The following is a 15,900-nucleotide window of genomic DNA, read 5'->3' as shown; positions in this document are numbered from 1 at the left end:
TCAAAAATATTTTATAGTCTGGAGATTTATTTAAAATTAACAGCCACCAACTCATGTTAAACTTGACTTAACCATGTGTGTGAAGCTTTTTCCCAAACTGTAGTTCTCTAACTTTTTTTCTGTGCAAATGCTTTTGTCCTTTAATGGAAACTTTAAAGATGCAATAATTTTTTTCAACTGCAGTCAAACATCTGTTTATTTTCAATGTCCTTGCCAAAGCCGGATATATAGTACCTTCAGATAATAAAAATAGAAATTGAGACATCTACTTCAGTTGAGTGATCACAACAGGAATAATGCTATCATTGATAAATTAAGGTGTGAATATCTGCTTCAAATATTAACTCTAAATGGAAAAAATATTACACATGCTTATTATGCTTATTGAGAGTCCTGCTGAGGGAAACAGCAGGAGCTGCAGCTCTGCTTTGAAACTGACATTCAAATGAGCTCCAGTCTGAATGGCTGAGATGAAACAACACCAGGAAAATGCTTCTCTTTTAAACTAAAAAGAAGGGGGGTGGAAGTTTTAGGTCATCAACATTTGTAAGTCTTCTCTCCCCTTCATCTCCCCCTCAAGAATATTTACAGCAAGGAATGCACCTCTAAACTGTCAAATGGGTAGCATCCCTCAGATGACAGAGTACATTTTAGGTTTAATTCTACCACTTCTATTAACCAGAAACCTCTAAGACCCTGTAGATAACCCAAGGCTCTTCCCCTAGTTATCCACCCCACCCTCCCACTTCCATTCCAATGCCATGTGCCATGGCAAGTGTCTCTCTAATGGAGAGGGCTGGATGTAGCTCCCTCCAAAGCTCATCAGCACTACTTCAGTGAGTGTTATAGATTGAGCTCCCCTGCATCGTGAGGTGTTAAATGAGCTGCTTTCACAGCATGTTGCCATCATGCTAGCCGGGTGGCTTATGTCCCAGACTCAGACTCTAAGTTCAGATGAATATTAATTTAAAGTATTTAGTATTAAACAACAAACTTGTTTCTGATTAATCATTACATTTCTGGAGAGTGAATGTGTTTGTGTGGGAATTTTGGAATTCTCAACACATTTTTAAAGTTATCTGTCAAAGGCATCAGCACTTAAGTCATTATTTAATCAGTGGGCGCATCTGTCTTCATAAAGATCAATACTTCTCAAAACTGAAGAGTTAATAAAAATTATTTAATCCTAAATACACTTAAACATGCATCACCTGATTTCACTGATATCACCATTGTAAAGGGCTACAGTTACCTAAATTATTTGTTTCTTCACTAACAGCCTTTTTTCTATTTTGTTAAAATGCTTGTATTTAAATGAAAGCTCAGAGTAGATAGAGAAATTAAACGATAACTACTTGCATGTTGCTTGAATGCAAGCACAAGATTTTTTGACTTTAGCCTTTTTTAAAGTCAAAGTTCCAATTCAGGAAGCACTGGACATTAAGCACTTACTACTTAACTGCTTTGCTCAATCAGAACCTAAGCCATGGTATATGACCTACATTTTCATAATGTAAGTTATCGACCTGACTCCCATTCATATTCATGGGAATACGCTATTTTGAGAAAGCAGAATACAGTAATGTTTGGAGTTTTGTTTTAGCTCTAGGACAAATCCTGATGTCCTTGCTCAGTTTTTAGTTAAAATATTTAAAGTCATTAACAAGTAACATGCCTTGAAGCGTAGTTTCTCCTCATTTCAGAGGTCTGTAATACAATATTTCAAATATAATAAGATTTAATCTGCTAAAATGTTTTAAGCAAGTGAAGATGACTGAAAATGCAGTCATGTTAATACAACCTCAATACGAGTGCTCACAAACACTGGAAGAAAACTAGGATGCATTATCGAATTCAAATATTGCTGTTAACTAGACATCAGGTGCCCAATGAAATTATACTTCATCAGCTTTAAAAATGGGTGGGGAATGGTTCCGGCCACCCAACACTGTAGTCAAGTGTTTGCCCTTGTCTTTAGGGCACATTCAGCAAGTGAGGAAGTTTTAAGTGTGAACATCACAACTCTGTGTGACCTGAAGCTCAGCAGCAAATTGGAAAAAGGGTGTCAGAAGTAGAAGAGACTTTCAATCTCTGTCAGAATATAGGCTTTTCTTTACAAAAGTTCTCTTTTTCCTCTCTGACAAGTGCCCCTAGGCCTCACTGTACTGAGCCATGTTTGGAAAGGGTATCATACCTGTGACTGGGGAAATCTCTTCAACTATTCCGAGTGTTTCATTTACTAGGCCGGTCTGTCTGAGGCTACACATGACAACCAAATACAGTCAACTGCAGGTTAGGAAACTAACTGAAGAATTTTAGTACTATAATTACACAAGGCTACTACAAACCAACATCAAGGCCATTCAAGGTTCACAGCGAAATTCATTTGGCTGCAGAGGCTTTAAATAAAAAATGAACAAATCTGATGTTCAGTTGGAAATCACTAGATGCAGAGGATAAAAGTAGAGGAGTGGTCCTCAAACTGCTATACCTGACTGTATATGCTCATACAAATAATCCTGAGTCCCACCAAACGGGCAGCCAAGTTTGACAGTGCAGTATGAACCCCTTCCTGGACAACTCAGCATTGCCTGAAATCTGAGCTAGGGATAACTAAGGTTGCCACTGATTCAACACATCCCAGTTTTACAGTGCTGTGTAGCTAGCTTGCATGGCATCTAAAGATCCCAAAGAACTGCACATTTGACATTTGTATCCACGCACCCCCATTTTCCAGCGTTTCCAGCGTTGGGAACATGTTAGGAGTGTGGTTGAGGGAAGTGCCATGGCAGGAGATCTGCTGCACAGCAGAGACCCCTGGCCAGAGTAGTTCAGCTTAGACCTGACGCCACTTTAAGTTGTGCCTCTTACCCACCCCCAGGATCAGCAAGAGCAAAGGTAGTGTAAAGCCACACTGTTCTTCCCACCATAGGCTCCATGCTAGCAGTGTGCCAGACCACAGGATTGGAGCAAATAATTTTGTCGCACAGAATACTAAGCCTTCAGGTACACAGCTACGCAGAACAGGATCCAAAGCCTCATTAGGTGATCAACTGCCACTATTATTTCCCCTTTTCCAGCAAAAGAGGCGGTTACTTACCTGTAACTGGAGGTTCTTTGAGATGTGTGGTCCCTATCTGTATTCCACTGATGGTTTATGCATATGGACCATGCACCTGTAAATGGAGAATTTGAAAGTAGTATCCGTTGGTCTGTGCCTGCGCCCTCGTTCACCTCGTGCTTCCATCCAAAGTAATAAAGGGCAGGGCGGACCGACTACATCTGCAGTTCCTTCTCCACTGCGAATCCGGCAGATCCATAGCAGAGGGAAAGGACGGCGGGGAGTGGGGAATACAGATAGGGACCACACATCTCGAAGAAACTCCAGTTACAGGTATGTAACCTCTTCTTCTTCTTCTGAGTGGTGGTCCCTATTGTATTCCACTGACGGTGACTAACAAGCAGTACCTAAGTCAGAGGAGAGTCTGAGGATGATGGAGTAGTAGTGTGGAGGACTGCCATGCCAAAGAAGGCATCCGCCATTGAGTCCTGTACAAAGGCATAGTGCAGTGTAGCGGTGTGTACAGGTCAGTGAGCAGCATATTCTGAAGGGAGACCGAGGTTGAAGCCTAGCCCCCAGTGAAGTGAGCTTGTGCTCCTGTAGGAGGAGGTAGGCCCAGCTGTGTGTGGCAAGTTTTATGGGCCCGTGGTTCCCGGGCACCAGGAATATTCCTGGTTCCCGGGCACCACAGGCCTGGCTCCAGCACTGGTTTCTCCCTCAGCCCCACCTTCTGCCCCCAGGCACGCCCCCCTCCCCTGTGTCCCCTGGGCCATTTCAAACAGCCCGGGGTGCCCACTCACCATCAGCAGTGCAGCGGAGCTGAGTGGCTTCCTGCCTGCTTGCTCCACATGGCTGCTGGCCCCTCCCTGCGGCCCCTGGGCGGGGTGGGTCTGTGTCCCGCCCCAAGTGCCCCTGCAGCCAATAGGAAGCTGCGGGGGAAGTGCCTGGGGGTAGCAGCACACAGGGGCCATTATGGGCGCGGATGAAAGGAAGGAAGGATTGTCATGCTCTCCTCACGACTCTGAGCTCCAGGGTGCATCCTAGATTCCCTGGGAGTCCATGTTCCTTGAACCATGTGGTCGTCAAGATGCGTTCCCCAGCCAACCAGAGATAAGTCGGTGATAATAATCTTGTCTAGGGACGAGGGAAGAAAGGGAACTCTCACACAAATGCAACGTGGCTCTGTCCACCACTGGAGGGATGATAGTACCACAGCAGGAACTGTCAGCATGGAATTCATGGAGTGGCAGTTTGGTGAGTAAACGGACTGGAGCCTTGTCAGAAGGCAGTGAAGGTGGAGACGTGTGAAGAGGGTCACGTATGCCATGTGGGCTAAAAGGGACAGGCAAGTCCTGGCTAGTACATATGGATTGTTCATGATATGGGTTATGATGTTGATCATCGCCTGGAACCTGTTTGCTGGCAAGTAGGATCGCGCTGTGACTGAACTTACCGTAGCCCATATGAAGTTCAGAGACTGTGTGGAGTCTAGAATCAATTTCTCGACATTGACGCTGACTCCAAAGGATGAAAGAAGGTTAAGCAACATAGAGGCTGATGTGTGGGCTTCTTGCCTGGACCGCGTGGCTAGAAGCCAGTCATCAAGATATGGAAATATGAGGATACCATAATGTTTGACATAGGCCGTTGCAACGGAAAAAACTTGGTGAAGACTCTGGGAATGGTGCCTATCCTGAGGGGGAGCACTCTGTACTGGAAATTATGGGTGTCCACTGTAAATCTCAGGAAACATCTGTGGGCTAGATGGATATTGATGTTAAAATGAGTCCTTCGTATCGAGATTCATAAACCACATGCCTTTCTCTAAGGATGGGATAATCGCTGCTAGCATGACCATACAAAACTGGAGTTTCTGGATGAAGCAGTTGAGATGCTGGAGATCGAGGATTTCTTCTAAGGTATCAGGAAGTAAGTTGAGTAAAACCCCATTCCCTGATATTCCAGAGGGATGCATTCTACCATTCCTCGTTGTAATAAGGAGTTCACCTATTGGGCAAGAATGCGGTCATGAGAGTGATCCCTGACAGGGAAGGCAGTCTTGGAGAAGGTAGCGTGATAAACTTGATTGTATAGCCATGGTGGATGATGTTCAACACCCATTTGTCCATTGTTATCGCACTCGAGCATGGGAAAAGAATGCTAAATGACCCCCAAAGGGGGTGGGAGGATCATGAGGTTGTTGGCATAGTGGTTGCTGGCTCTTGGGGTTGCATCAGAAATACCTCTTAGCTGGTGGTTGTAGCTGCGACATTGAAGCCTGCAAAGGTGTGAGATCTCTGTGTCTTTTGGTGTTTCCTCAGAAGCTCATAAGATCTGATGGTAGAATTCAGGAAACCAATAGCACTGAGTGGAAGGTTGGTGGTGGAATTTGCGCTTCAGGGGTGGAGTGTAGATGTGAGTGAAGGGTGGCCCTGGAATCTTTGAGGGTAAGCAGTGATTCATCTGTCTTTTGATTAAAGAGATGGGAATTCATCAAAAGGGAGGTCTTCAACTGTGTTCTGTACCTCCCTAGGGAACCCAGAAGAATTGAGCCAAGACTCCCTAAGCATAACTATGGCCATAGCCAGAACCCTGGAGGAGGTATCTGCTTCATCCACTGCCAATTGGAGGGCCGTTCTGGCCACCAGTTTCCCTTCCTCAATGAGTGCCTGAAAATGAGCCTGATCGTGTTATGGCAGGCTATAAGTAAAATCCTCTAATTTACTGTAATTTAGGAAGTCATACTTGGCTTGTAATACTTGATAGTTCACAATCCTGACTTGTAGGCTAGATAAGGAGAATACCTTTCACACCAAAAGGTCCAGACACTTGCCCTCTTTATCAGGTGGTGTATATCAAGGGTGTTGTTGTTTGGCTTGCTCAGTCGCAGCCTGGATGATTACGGAGTCGGGAGGAGGGTGACAAAAGAGGAACTCAGACCCCTTAGCAGGAATGTAATAATGCTTTTCGGACCCTATTGTGTAGCTGTGCACACGGCCAGGGTGTGCCATAATGTTCTGGAGGGCTCCAGAATTGCTTTATTAATTGGTAGTGCAATTCTGGCCGGTCCTGAGGTGTGGAAGATATCAAGCAGCTTATGTTGGGGGTCTTGAATTTCTTCTAAGGGAATCTGGATTTCTCCGGAGACTCTCCGCAACAGTTCCTGAAATTGTCTAAAGACATCCGATGGGGAAGGGGATGCTGCAGTCACCACTTTGTCTGGAGATGAAGAGGGAAATCCCGCTGGTTCTGGAAACTCTACTGGGACTAGACTAAGTGGTTCCTCCTCTACCATCAGATCACAGCGTCTGCTAGAAGGGTTCCTTAAGGGGGAGGCAGGCAAGCATTCCCTTGTGGATCAGGCAGCTTCCAAGGAGGGGGTATTGGGATCAGAGTCCCCAGTATGGCCAATAGGCTGGATCCATGGGAGGTTGTGGTAGTCCCCACAGCATGGGGTACCAGTGACTCCAAGCTGGTTGATGTGATAGATGCTGCCACGGACATGACAGTCTCCATGAAGGCATATAGGGGTGATATGACATGATCTTTCTTCTCCCAGTTCCGATTTGTTGGAGGAGGAGAAGGCAGACTCTAGTTCCAATGGCAATACTGTCGGAGCTAGTGGAAGGATGTAGAGTACTGGTGCAGATAGCGAGGGGTCACGTACCGTAGGCATATCGTGATGGAGATATGATTTCTCAAGAAGTGGAGGGATGATGGACGGGGTGACTCCAGGTCACCTTGCTGGACATGTCCTGAGGCCCAGCTATGGTGCCGGATCTCCCCAATGTAAGAAGCACTCTTTTTTTCAGGTATCAGTACCAGTGCTGTGGTCTGGCTTGGAGGAAGATTTAAGCTATGTCTATAATACCACTTATGTCGATATACCTTATGTTGTACCCCGTGAGCTACATAAGTTACATTGACCTAAGCACCAGTGTGGACAGTGCTATGTTGGCAGGAGAGCTTCTCCCGCTGTCATCGCTGCTGCCGCTCACTGGGGCTGGATTAAGTCGATGGGAGAGCTCTCTCCCATCCGCTTAGAGTGGCTCCACTAGAGAGCTTACAGTGGCACTGCTACATCGATGCAACTGCACCGCTATAAGCTCTCTAGTGTAGCCATAGCTTTAGTCCCATGCTTATGGGTATGCTTCCTTACCTCCCGACTAGGCCCCGCCATGGTGTCCATGGGGTAGTTCCACTGGCTCCAAATTTGGATGTGGCAGTGGGAGGTGCGCTCCTCGCTGTGTCAGGCTGATGTACAGGGGGTGTTCCCAAGCCTGGGTCCGAATGAGGTCTCATGGCAAGCTCCATGAGGTTCTTCTGGAGGAAAAGGGCAGAGCCTTCTTGGGTGCGTGGCGGCGGAGGATTGGCAAATACGATGTGATGTAAGCTTCCCCCAAATGGTAGACCGACAAGGAGCACAGGCAAGAGGTGCAGAGTTTGAAGCACAGAGTTCTGGGCATAGTCCAGTACCTGCACATGGGTATGTGGGGTGGAAGGGTAGTTTCAAGGGGGGAAAAAAAAAACACAAAACCCAAAGCTATCTAAACTAAGTACTAAAACTACAATAAAACTGGCAAAATGGGTAAAACTATGCACCTTATCTTATTTTAAAGTGCGTCACAGACAAGGACAATGAAAGTTCTGACCCAGATCATGCAACAGTGAGAAGGAATTGGAGACGCAGTCAGTCCATCCCTCCCTTCATTGTCTCGGACAGAAGCACAAGGCAAACTGTAAACCATCAATGGAATACAATTGGCACCATCACTCAGAGAACAGTCTCGTCCACACACTTTTCCCACATTGTGACTATTTGTCTAGATCTCCTGGAAGGATTTCTGGAAAATGAATTTCAACAAAGCTGTGCAAGCAGCAGTTTCAAGCTGTTCTCTATTCACAGTATCTTACTCTGGTCTTTCATGCTCACAGCCTTATCTTGTTCTGAAAACAATCTTCTCCTTCCAGTTGACATCCTCCCCACATGCACTAAAGAATCTCCAGGCAAAATTGGGGCATTAAGCAGAATTATGCATTTAATTACTGTCCACCTCCCCAGATGAGAAGCTTGCAGGAAAAGACAGCGACAGAAAAGTCTCAAAAGTTACATGTTAAACATGCAAAATTCTAGGAAATGGAGGGGCGGATTCCCTGAGTTAAACAAGTCCATTGACTACCATGCAGTTGCTCCTGATTTACATCAGCATGAGAGGTATATCAAGCCCAGAAAGATTTTGTTTTATTTAAAGCACAGCACAGGGGAACATAATTAAAGCTAACTGTTAAAACAGATTATAAGCATATTGCTCGTGCCACAAACCCTTACCCAATGCGCATAGCTTACCGCGATTCTGCGGCCAACACTGCGGAACCCAAGGCTGGCCATAGAAATTAGTTAAGAGCTGGAAGCAGCCCTTCTTCCCTTTCCCTCCTCTCTCCCTTCCTCTGATGGCTTTTGAGGTGCTGGTTAATGCTCCTTAAACTCATTTCCCTGTGTTTGGATATATGAGTAATTATTCAATGTATAAGGAAAGGCCATAGAAGTCTTACATTACCTATTTGCATGCTTCACTAGCCATATTCACCTCAACAATTTCAAATCACTTTAGAATACTCATTTTCTGTTTTTCCTTTGTCTATATACACTGTTGATGCTGAACACTAACTTAGCTGTTATTGTAGATTGTGTATATGGCATGCAGCAAAAAAAAAATGTACAGCAAAACCAAGCATAATTAAGGGGGGGAAGACAGCAAAGGAGTAAAGCAGAACAAGAGGAAGATGGCGGAAGGGGATAAAGAATGAGGAGAGGAGGGTATTGACTAGAAGGAGACAAAGTGCAAAGAGGTAGAGCTTGAAAAGAAGCAGCAAAGGTGATAGGAAAGAGGAAAAACATGATATTGAAAACTGAGTTAGATTCTCTAGTAGTCAAAAAATGAAAGCTACATCACCACCCACCCCAGGAATTCCAAGGCAGACCAACTTCATGCTTCTTGTTTGCATAACTATGAGTTCTTAAGTTTCATGATGCCTACAATGTTAAATAAAACAGCCAGAAATTGCCAGGTTTGTAAGCATTTCCATTAACTATGCTCTGGCCAGTAAAAGTGTTTAAATAAATTGAAGGATTTAGGATTGAGGGGTTCAGAATCATACTTACATGTACTAATACTGCAGCAGGGCAATATTAATCCTTTTATCCTCCTATAGTTGAGGGTGTTGCAGATACAATCTACACACAGCCATATTAATACACGGTGTGACAGAAGTATTAGAGATCTCTAGCAGCCTTGCCCGTAGAGATTCCACTACACCATGAAATATTGCAAAAAATGAAATACATTCAGGTTCCTCCAAGTTATTGATTATCGACTAACATTTAAGATATCAGTAAATTAATAATGTACATTTTTGAAATTAAACAGTGTGATTGTATTATAGAAATGAAATGTTACAACTATCCCTTCCCCATTAAAACACCAAGTACAGCCATTCTGAAATAGGTTTTTAATACTTGTTTTATAATACTGTGAAAGGTTCTCCTTAGATCATCGATGAACAAGAGTTGCAATTTTTTTACATTTTTATATAAGATCAAATTATGTATCTACTGAAACAAAAACAGAATCAAACCTCCACCAAATGCTTCCTCGTGTTGAAATGAAAACCTGCTTTTCCCCCCAAAGCATTTATGTAAGGCAGATCCACTGTGCATTGTTGGCCCATCCTGTTATGTATTAGAGCTCCTGCCACTACTGAAGCAGTAGTCTGCCACCTGTGACTTTGATGTATTGCAGACTACCATGAGCCAATCGACCAGCCTCAATAGCAAAGATCCAATAGCTCTGTGCTGAAAAACAAAGGCACTTTATGTGTGAAGTCCCAGTGCAACTGATTAGTATTGCCTACATTTCTCTCTGCAGCCAGCTCCCAGTGTGGAATGTTTCTATGGTAGATGAAAAGTCAACAAGGCTGCAGTAAGACAGGCAGAAAGGAAGGAAGGAAGGAAGGAAGATAGAAAAGGAGGGGACATGAAAGCAAAATACTGCAAAATGAGAGCAAAGCAAAGATAACAGCCATACTGGGTCAGATCAAAGGTCCATCTAGCCCAGTATCCTGTCTTCCGACAGTGGCCAGTGCCAGGTGACCCAGAGAGAATGAACAGAACACGTAATCATCAAGTGATCCATTCCCTGTCGCTCATTCCCAGCTTCTGGCAAACAGAGGCTAGGGACACCATCCCTGCCCATCCTGGCTAATAGCCATTGATGAACTTATCCTCCATGAATTTATCTAGTTCTTTTTTGAACCCTGCTATAGTCTTGGCCTTCACAACACCCTCGGGCAAACAGTTCCACAGGTTGACTGTGCGTTGTGTGAAGAAATACTTCCTTTTGTTTGTTTTAAACCTGCTGCCTATTAATTTAATCTTGTTTTATGAGAATACTCCAAATACTCATGGCCCACAATTCTCAGAATAGAAAATAAGACTTTTCTGGTAAACAGAATTTTTAAATGAATTTAGTGCGTTAGTGAGGCAGAATGACAGCAAAGTCCTATGTTAATTAAGGCATAAGGAGGAAATGCTAGCTTCCCACACTGAACTAACAGCCTCCCTACCTCTAGGTGCTAAAAGAGTGAATGCCCATTCCATTTTTACCCTCTGTGCTGAGACTTCCATGAGACTCATATTTGTTAGGGTGATGGCCTCTGTGATGTGCACCTCTGTCCAAGTAGGAATTGGACTGACGCTACAAACTCATTTCACACAAACCCCAAGCAGCGATCAGACTGCATACCACTTTGCATTTACCACTGACCTAGGGCTGGATTCAGACTGGTTCTCACTAGAAAACTGAGTCAACCTGGAATACGATATTGAGGAGTTGTGCTAACTAACACAACATTTAACACACCCTAGCTGTCAGCATTAACAGGATTTGTATGCTTAAAATTGTAATCTGGTTGCAGATAAGCACTGCTGGAACAACAGCATTAGCCATGACCAGCTGATAATGCTAAAGACAGCTAGCCCATTAACACTCATGGCTATGTTGTATTTAATACAGCATTTGTTCAAATGACCCAATTTTCTAGTGAAAACAAGCCCTGAGAGGTGAATAGGAGTGGGTATAGTCAGTCAGTTGAGCCATCCAGTCCCAAGAGACTTATCTTCTAGTACATGTCTTTAGCCCACTAACTTCTAATAGATAAAGCAGGAGTGGAATAAAGGGGGAGCACAACTACTAAAAAGAAAAATCTGTGATCCATCATCAAGCTCATTACCTCATTAGTGTTCATGTTAAAATTATGTGCAGAAAAAAAACCTCTTAAAATCCTGGTGAGAAACACTGGGGGGGAAAAGTGAAAATTGATTTAACATTACTTGACATCACAAAGAAGTGCTACACCACGCAGTATCCAATGCTCTGGAGGTTGGACGGTTTTAAGGTCCACAGCAGCAACGTAATTCAGGTCTGTTCGATGTGGTTTTTTGTAGATTGGACACGAGTACAGACGAGGATCTTTTGAAGCTAGGAAGATGGAGGGGGAGGGAAAAAAAACACATACATGAAAAGATGCCCTGGGAAATGAGGCTGAACAGATAGGATGCGAGAAAGCAGAGCACAACCGAAACAGAAATATAAATACGTCGAGTCAAAGTTCAGTAACCGATAGCTCTTCTCAACAAAAGCAAAGGAAGTTCAGTTAACAACACACTGCTCACTTTTTTGCTACTACTTGCAAAACAGATCACATACAGTACCGTGTGCAGCTCTTGTAAGTTTGGGATTTAGTATTAAACTACAGTACTTTGACAGAGTAAGAAGTTTAAATGAGCCCCCTGCAGTGACTAGGATGCTGGCAGTTTCACCCTTCCACTCTACTTTTCTATTTTTGAATGTTTCATGCTGACACATCAAGATGTGAAAATTACCTTATTAAAATCTATTCATCTATTTTGAAATACTTTTTTCAGTCCAGTACAATTATTTACATGCTGCAGAAGTATGCATTGTCAGATATTCTTCACTGTAAAACTGGGACAAAATATTCCAGGTTTGATTAATATACAAGTGTTTGTAATTCAGTATCTCGGCTGGTTTTTAATTTGCTTTTTAATATAATAATGATTTTCAGCTTGCAGGGTCAGAGCCCTATTTTTCTATCAAATTGGTTTTTGTAAGTAATACAGTTTATGATAATAAGACTTCTATTTCTTTCTTCCCAAACATCTGTAGAGTTCAAACTGTGCTAAACAGATTCATTCAATTTAGTGTTAAATTGTTCCCAGGTTGAGATCTTGTGTGTCAATCAGTTTGAAACAATTTTTATGGCTAGGTTGTAAACTCCTGCAAATAGTAATTTATACTGAAAATACTGATAGACTGCATATTATAGGCATTTAGAATGTTACCCTTGGTTAAGCAAATGACATACACAAAAAGAGCATGCCACATACTGTCAGAGAAGATAAGCAACAAACACGGAATTCTGATAGCAAAGCACAGGAAACATAGCCTGTAAGCAGACTGTCTCTAACAGCTAAATGATTCCATATCTTTTCAGCTGTTTTCTGTGGGATTTGATTTCCTACTACCTACTTTATTTGCAAACATTAAAAATTCAGTTCCACAAAGCAGAATGGCCTCGACTTCTGTTCTCCAGCTCGTTAGTATAGAGTGCAGACTGACACGTCTTTTCCTCTTTGGTGGCCCCAAATGTCATCCCACCTCCACCAGCTCTTTCCATCCTTTCACTTGGCTTCTGTTTGCTCAAGCAAATCCCCTCCACAGAACATCAGTGTTGCAGCATTTATGCGTACAATCAACACCTAGGTATAACACAGTGGTTCCCAAGAACATTGTTAAACTTTCTGGAAATTACATTTTCCTTGAACCTCCTAGGATGTTGTCAGCCATGCCCTTGTGGGTATATAAGGGGCGCGGTGTCGCCAGTCAGTCAGTGAGATATAAGAATGAAGTGAAGTGAAGTGAGAGCCCAGCTGCAATATTGTGAACTTTGTTTTATTGTGTAATTGTGAAAGTGTACTTGTGTTTTAATACTTGAAGAGTGTAATTAGTTACTAATAAAGGACGTATTTAATGAGACATCTATCAAACCCTATCTACGCAACAATATAAAAGAAATACTGTTACTTCTTTTGCCATGCTTAACATGTAATGTTTGATGACTTTCTACCACTGCGGAACATAGACTTTTGCTCTCCCTAATGTTGTGTTTTCGCCTGTAGAAAATAAAAGATGCCCCCGAAGAAGCCTTCAGGAGTTCAGTATAGGAACCAAAAAGCTCAACTGCAATCTAGTTTGCAGTAAGGGACAAATCTGAGGGGAAAATATCTGAAACAGAACAACATAGACTGAGCTTTAGGCAATAGTGATCGTCCCAGTGCAGAAGAAATTGAGGCGCGAATCATAAATGATAGAAGTCCTATTACTCAGAAGTTAGCAGATTTACCTGAAGAGAAGGAATGGCAGCATAAAGGAGAGTGATGACAAAGAAGAATGTGGCTCACATGAAAAGGAGAGAAACAATAAAAAAAGAATCAGCCTCTCATGATGACAGAAACAGCAGTGAGAAAAATTGCACACCACGAATCTATACATCAGATCCTGCTTTATGGCTGGCGATCCTAAACTGTGCTGATAATTTATCGTACAATTTTGAGCAGGCTGGGCAAAACTGAGGATATGACATTTCTAGTAAATGAGCAGAAGCAACACTTCTCAAAGTCACACTGCGAAAGAGTGCTTGAAAATGTTGAGAAACTGAATCAGTCTTCGGCTAGTTTACTCAAAATCAACTGACAAAGTGTTCTGTTTTTGTTGCAACATATTTGACAAGAATGTCAAATCATTGCTTGTCCTTTCCGGGTACAATTACTGGCATAACTTAGTTGATGCTCTGAAGCAACATGAAAAGCAACATCTGGCTATTTTACAGCCTACTCCAAATGGATGGAGGTCAAGTTCAGGCTCAAGCTGAATAAATATATAGACGCAGAAAACCAGTGCATTATTAATGTAGAAATCCAACATTGGAGGAACATGCTTCAGCATCTGATCTCAATTACCCTCTTCCTTGCAAAGAATAATTTGGCTTTCCGGGGCTCGTTGGATAAGTTGTTCACGGAATATAACGGTAATTTCTACGGTTTGGTAGAGCTCCCTGGGAAATAGGACGATGTCATGCGTGAGCACCTACGTTGAGTAGTTCATAAAGAAACTATGAACCATTACTGCAGCAAAACAATTCAAAACTAATTGATTGACCTTATGGCAAGGAAGGTGCTTGATAACATATTGATGAGACTCAACAAAGCAAAGGACTACACGGTAATAATGGACTTCACTCCCAACATTAGTCACAGTGAAAAGATATCATTTACAGGAAGATTTGTTGCTATCACCTACTGTAACACTATAACACTGGTCCACCCAATATTGGTGCACAATTCAATTACTTGATGTTAGTACATTTGAGTTATTCTTAACATTAAAAATTTCTATAAGCTTAGAGGAAACTTTTTTGGAGGGGTGCTTATAATAAATACAGATTTACAGATTCTAGCATGCAAATTTATCGTCTTATATGACAGTGATAAATCATGCATGCAAATCATGCATCAGAGTCATGAAATGCAATACAAGTGCAATAAAAAATAAGGTATTCAAATGTTTAACAAATGGAGGAGGGGAGGCACCAAAGACGCTCCTTGCTGGGGGCACTATTTGGTCTAGGGTCAGCCCTAACAGCCCTATTGCAGAGTTGGGGCTTCATTCTTGTAAAGAAGCCTAAGTTATGCATGTAGCCTCACTGATATTTTGGACTATCAGACAAATATTCAATGAGAAAAAGGATTCCTACTTCATTTACAATGCACTTCAGTATTTTTGGTACTCCAAAAAACTGTGTAGGGAGGGGATAAAATGGTTTCTGCTTCCACTGTTATGCTGTAACACCACTACTGGGGTACACCAGAATTCTGAGTCTTAAACATACATTTTGTCATATACATAATATAATGGTTAAGCACATTGGAAGTGGAAGACAAAATGCTACAGAGGTAAAGAAGGTTAGGAATCATTTGTAATTGTATATATTCCAAAACTACAGCAACAACAACAGTATTGTGACATATGTTTATAACCTAATTAGAGTGTCAGTTTTCAAGGCAGGGACCATGTATTACTATTCATGAAGTACGACTTCAAATCCTGATTGTTTTTCAGTAGATCCTAGAAGCCCCCACTATATATATATATATATATATAATTATGGATAGGCAATCACAACACCCCATTCTCTGAAGAATCATTAACAATTGGTCAAGTATATGTAAAACAAATTAAAATTAAGCTGCTATCAATACAGCATAACCTGAAGTTAGTCACTTACTGTTGTTCTCTGCATAAATCCGTATGACAGGCATCATTTCAAAGAGCACCTTGGGCTTAGACTCAATGATTTTTAAATTTCTTCTGTCCCAACCAGCTCCTTCTAGATAGAGTCCGTATACATAGACGCCCTCAGGAGGAGGAGTTGTGATGTCATCCTTCATCCACTTGGTGACTTCATTGCACAGTGCTACACTATCAAGTGCCCACCCTTTGTTGGCTCGAGTTATTTCCTATTCAAAGCAACAATGAAGACTATGGGTAAAATTATGAAGAGTGTCTATGATTTAGGACAATGATTTCAGTGCATACAGGGCCATCCTTAATCCTGCATTATCACAAAAGTAATTACTTTAAATTATCATAAAAGCAAACATTTACCTTTTTTGCAGTACTCTCTATGATTAAAGCAGCATT

General features: G+C 42.3%; 1 protein-coding gene across 1 annotated transcript in view; it reads right to left on the bottom strand.

The window, feature by feature from the left end:
• Positions 1-11,446: 11,446 nt before the first annotated feature.
• Positions 11,447-15,900, bottom strand: part of DNAH5 (dynein axonemal heavy chain 5) — a 248,587-nt gene continuing 244,133 nt past the window's right edge. Inside the window, exons 81-82 of the mRNA XM_065398374.1 lie at positions 15,485-15,716; positions 11,447-11,598 (exon numbers count right to left, since the gene is read on the bottom strand). Coding sequence (XP_065254446.1) covers positions 11,447-11,598; positions 15,485-15,716 — 384 coding nt within the window. The remainder of the gene's footprint in view (positions 11,599-15,484; positions 15,717-15,900) is intronic.

This window comes from Emys orbicularis, chromosome 2, assembly GCF_028017835.1.
Source record: "Emys orbicularis isolate rEmyOrb1 chromosome 2, rEmyOrb1.hap1, whole genome shotgun sequence".
Taxonomy (NCBI): Eukaryota; Metazoa; Chordata; order Testudines; family Emydidae; genus Emys; species Emys orbicularis.
Note: the sequence above shows the minus strand (reverse complement) of the source record. Positions and strands in the feature narration are given on the sequence as shown.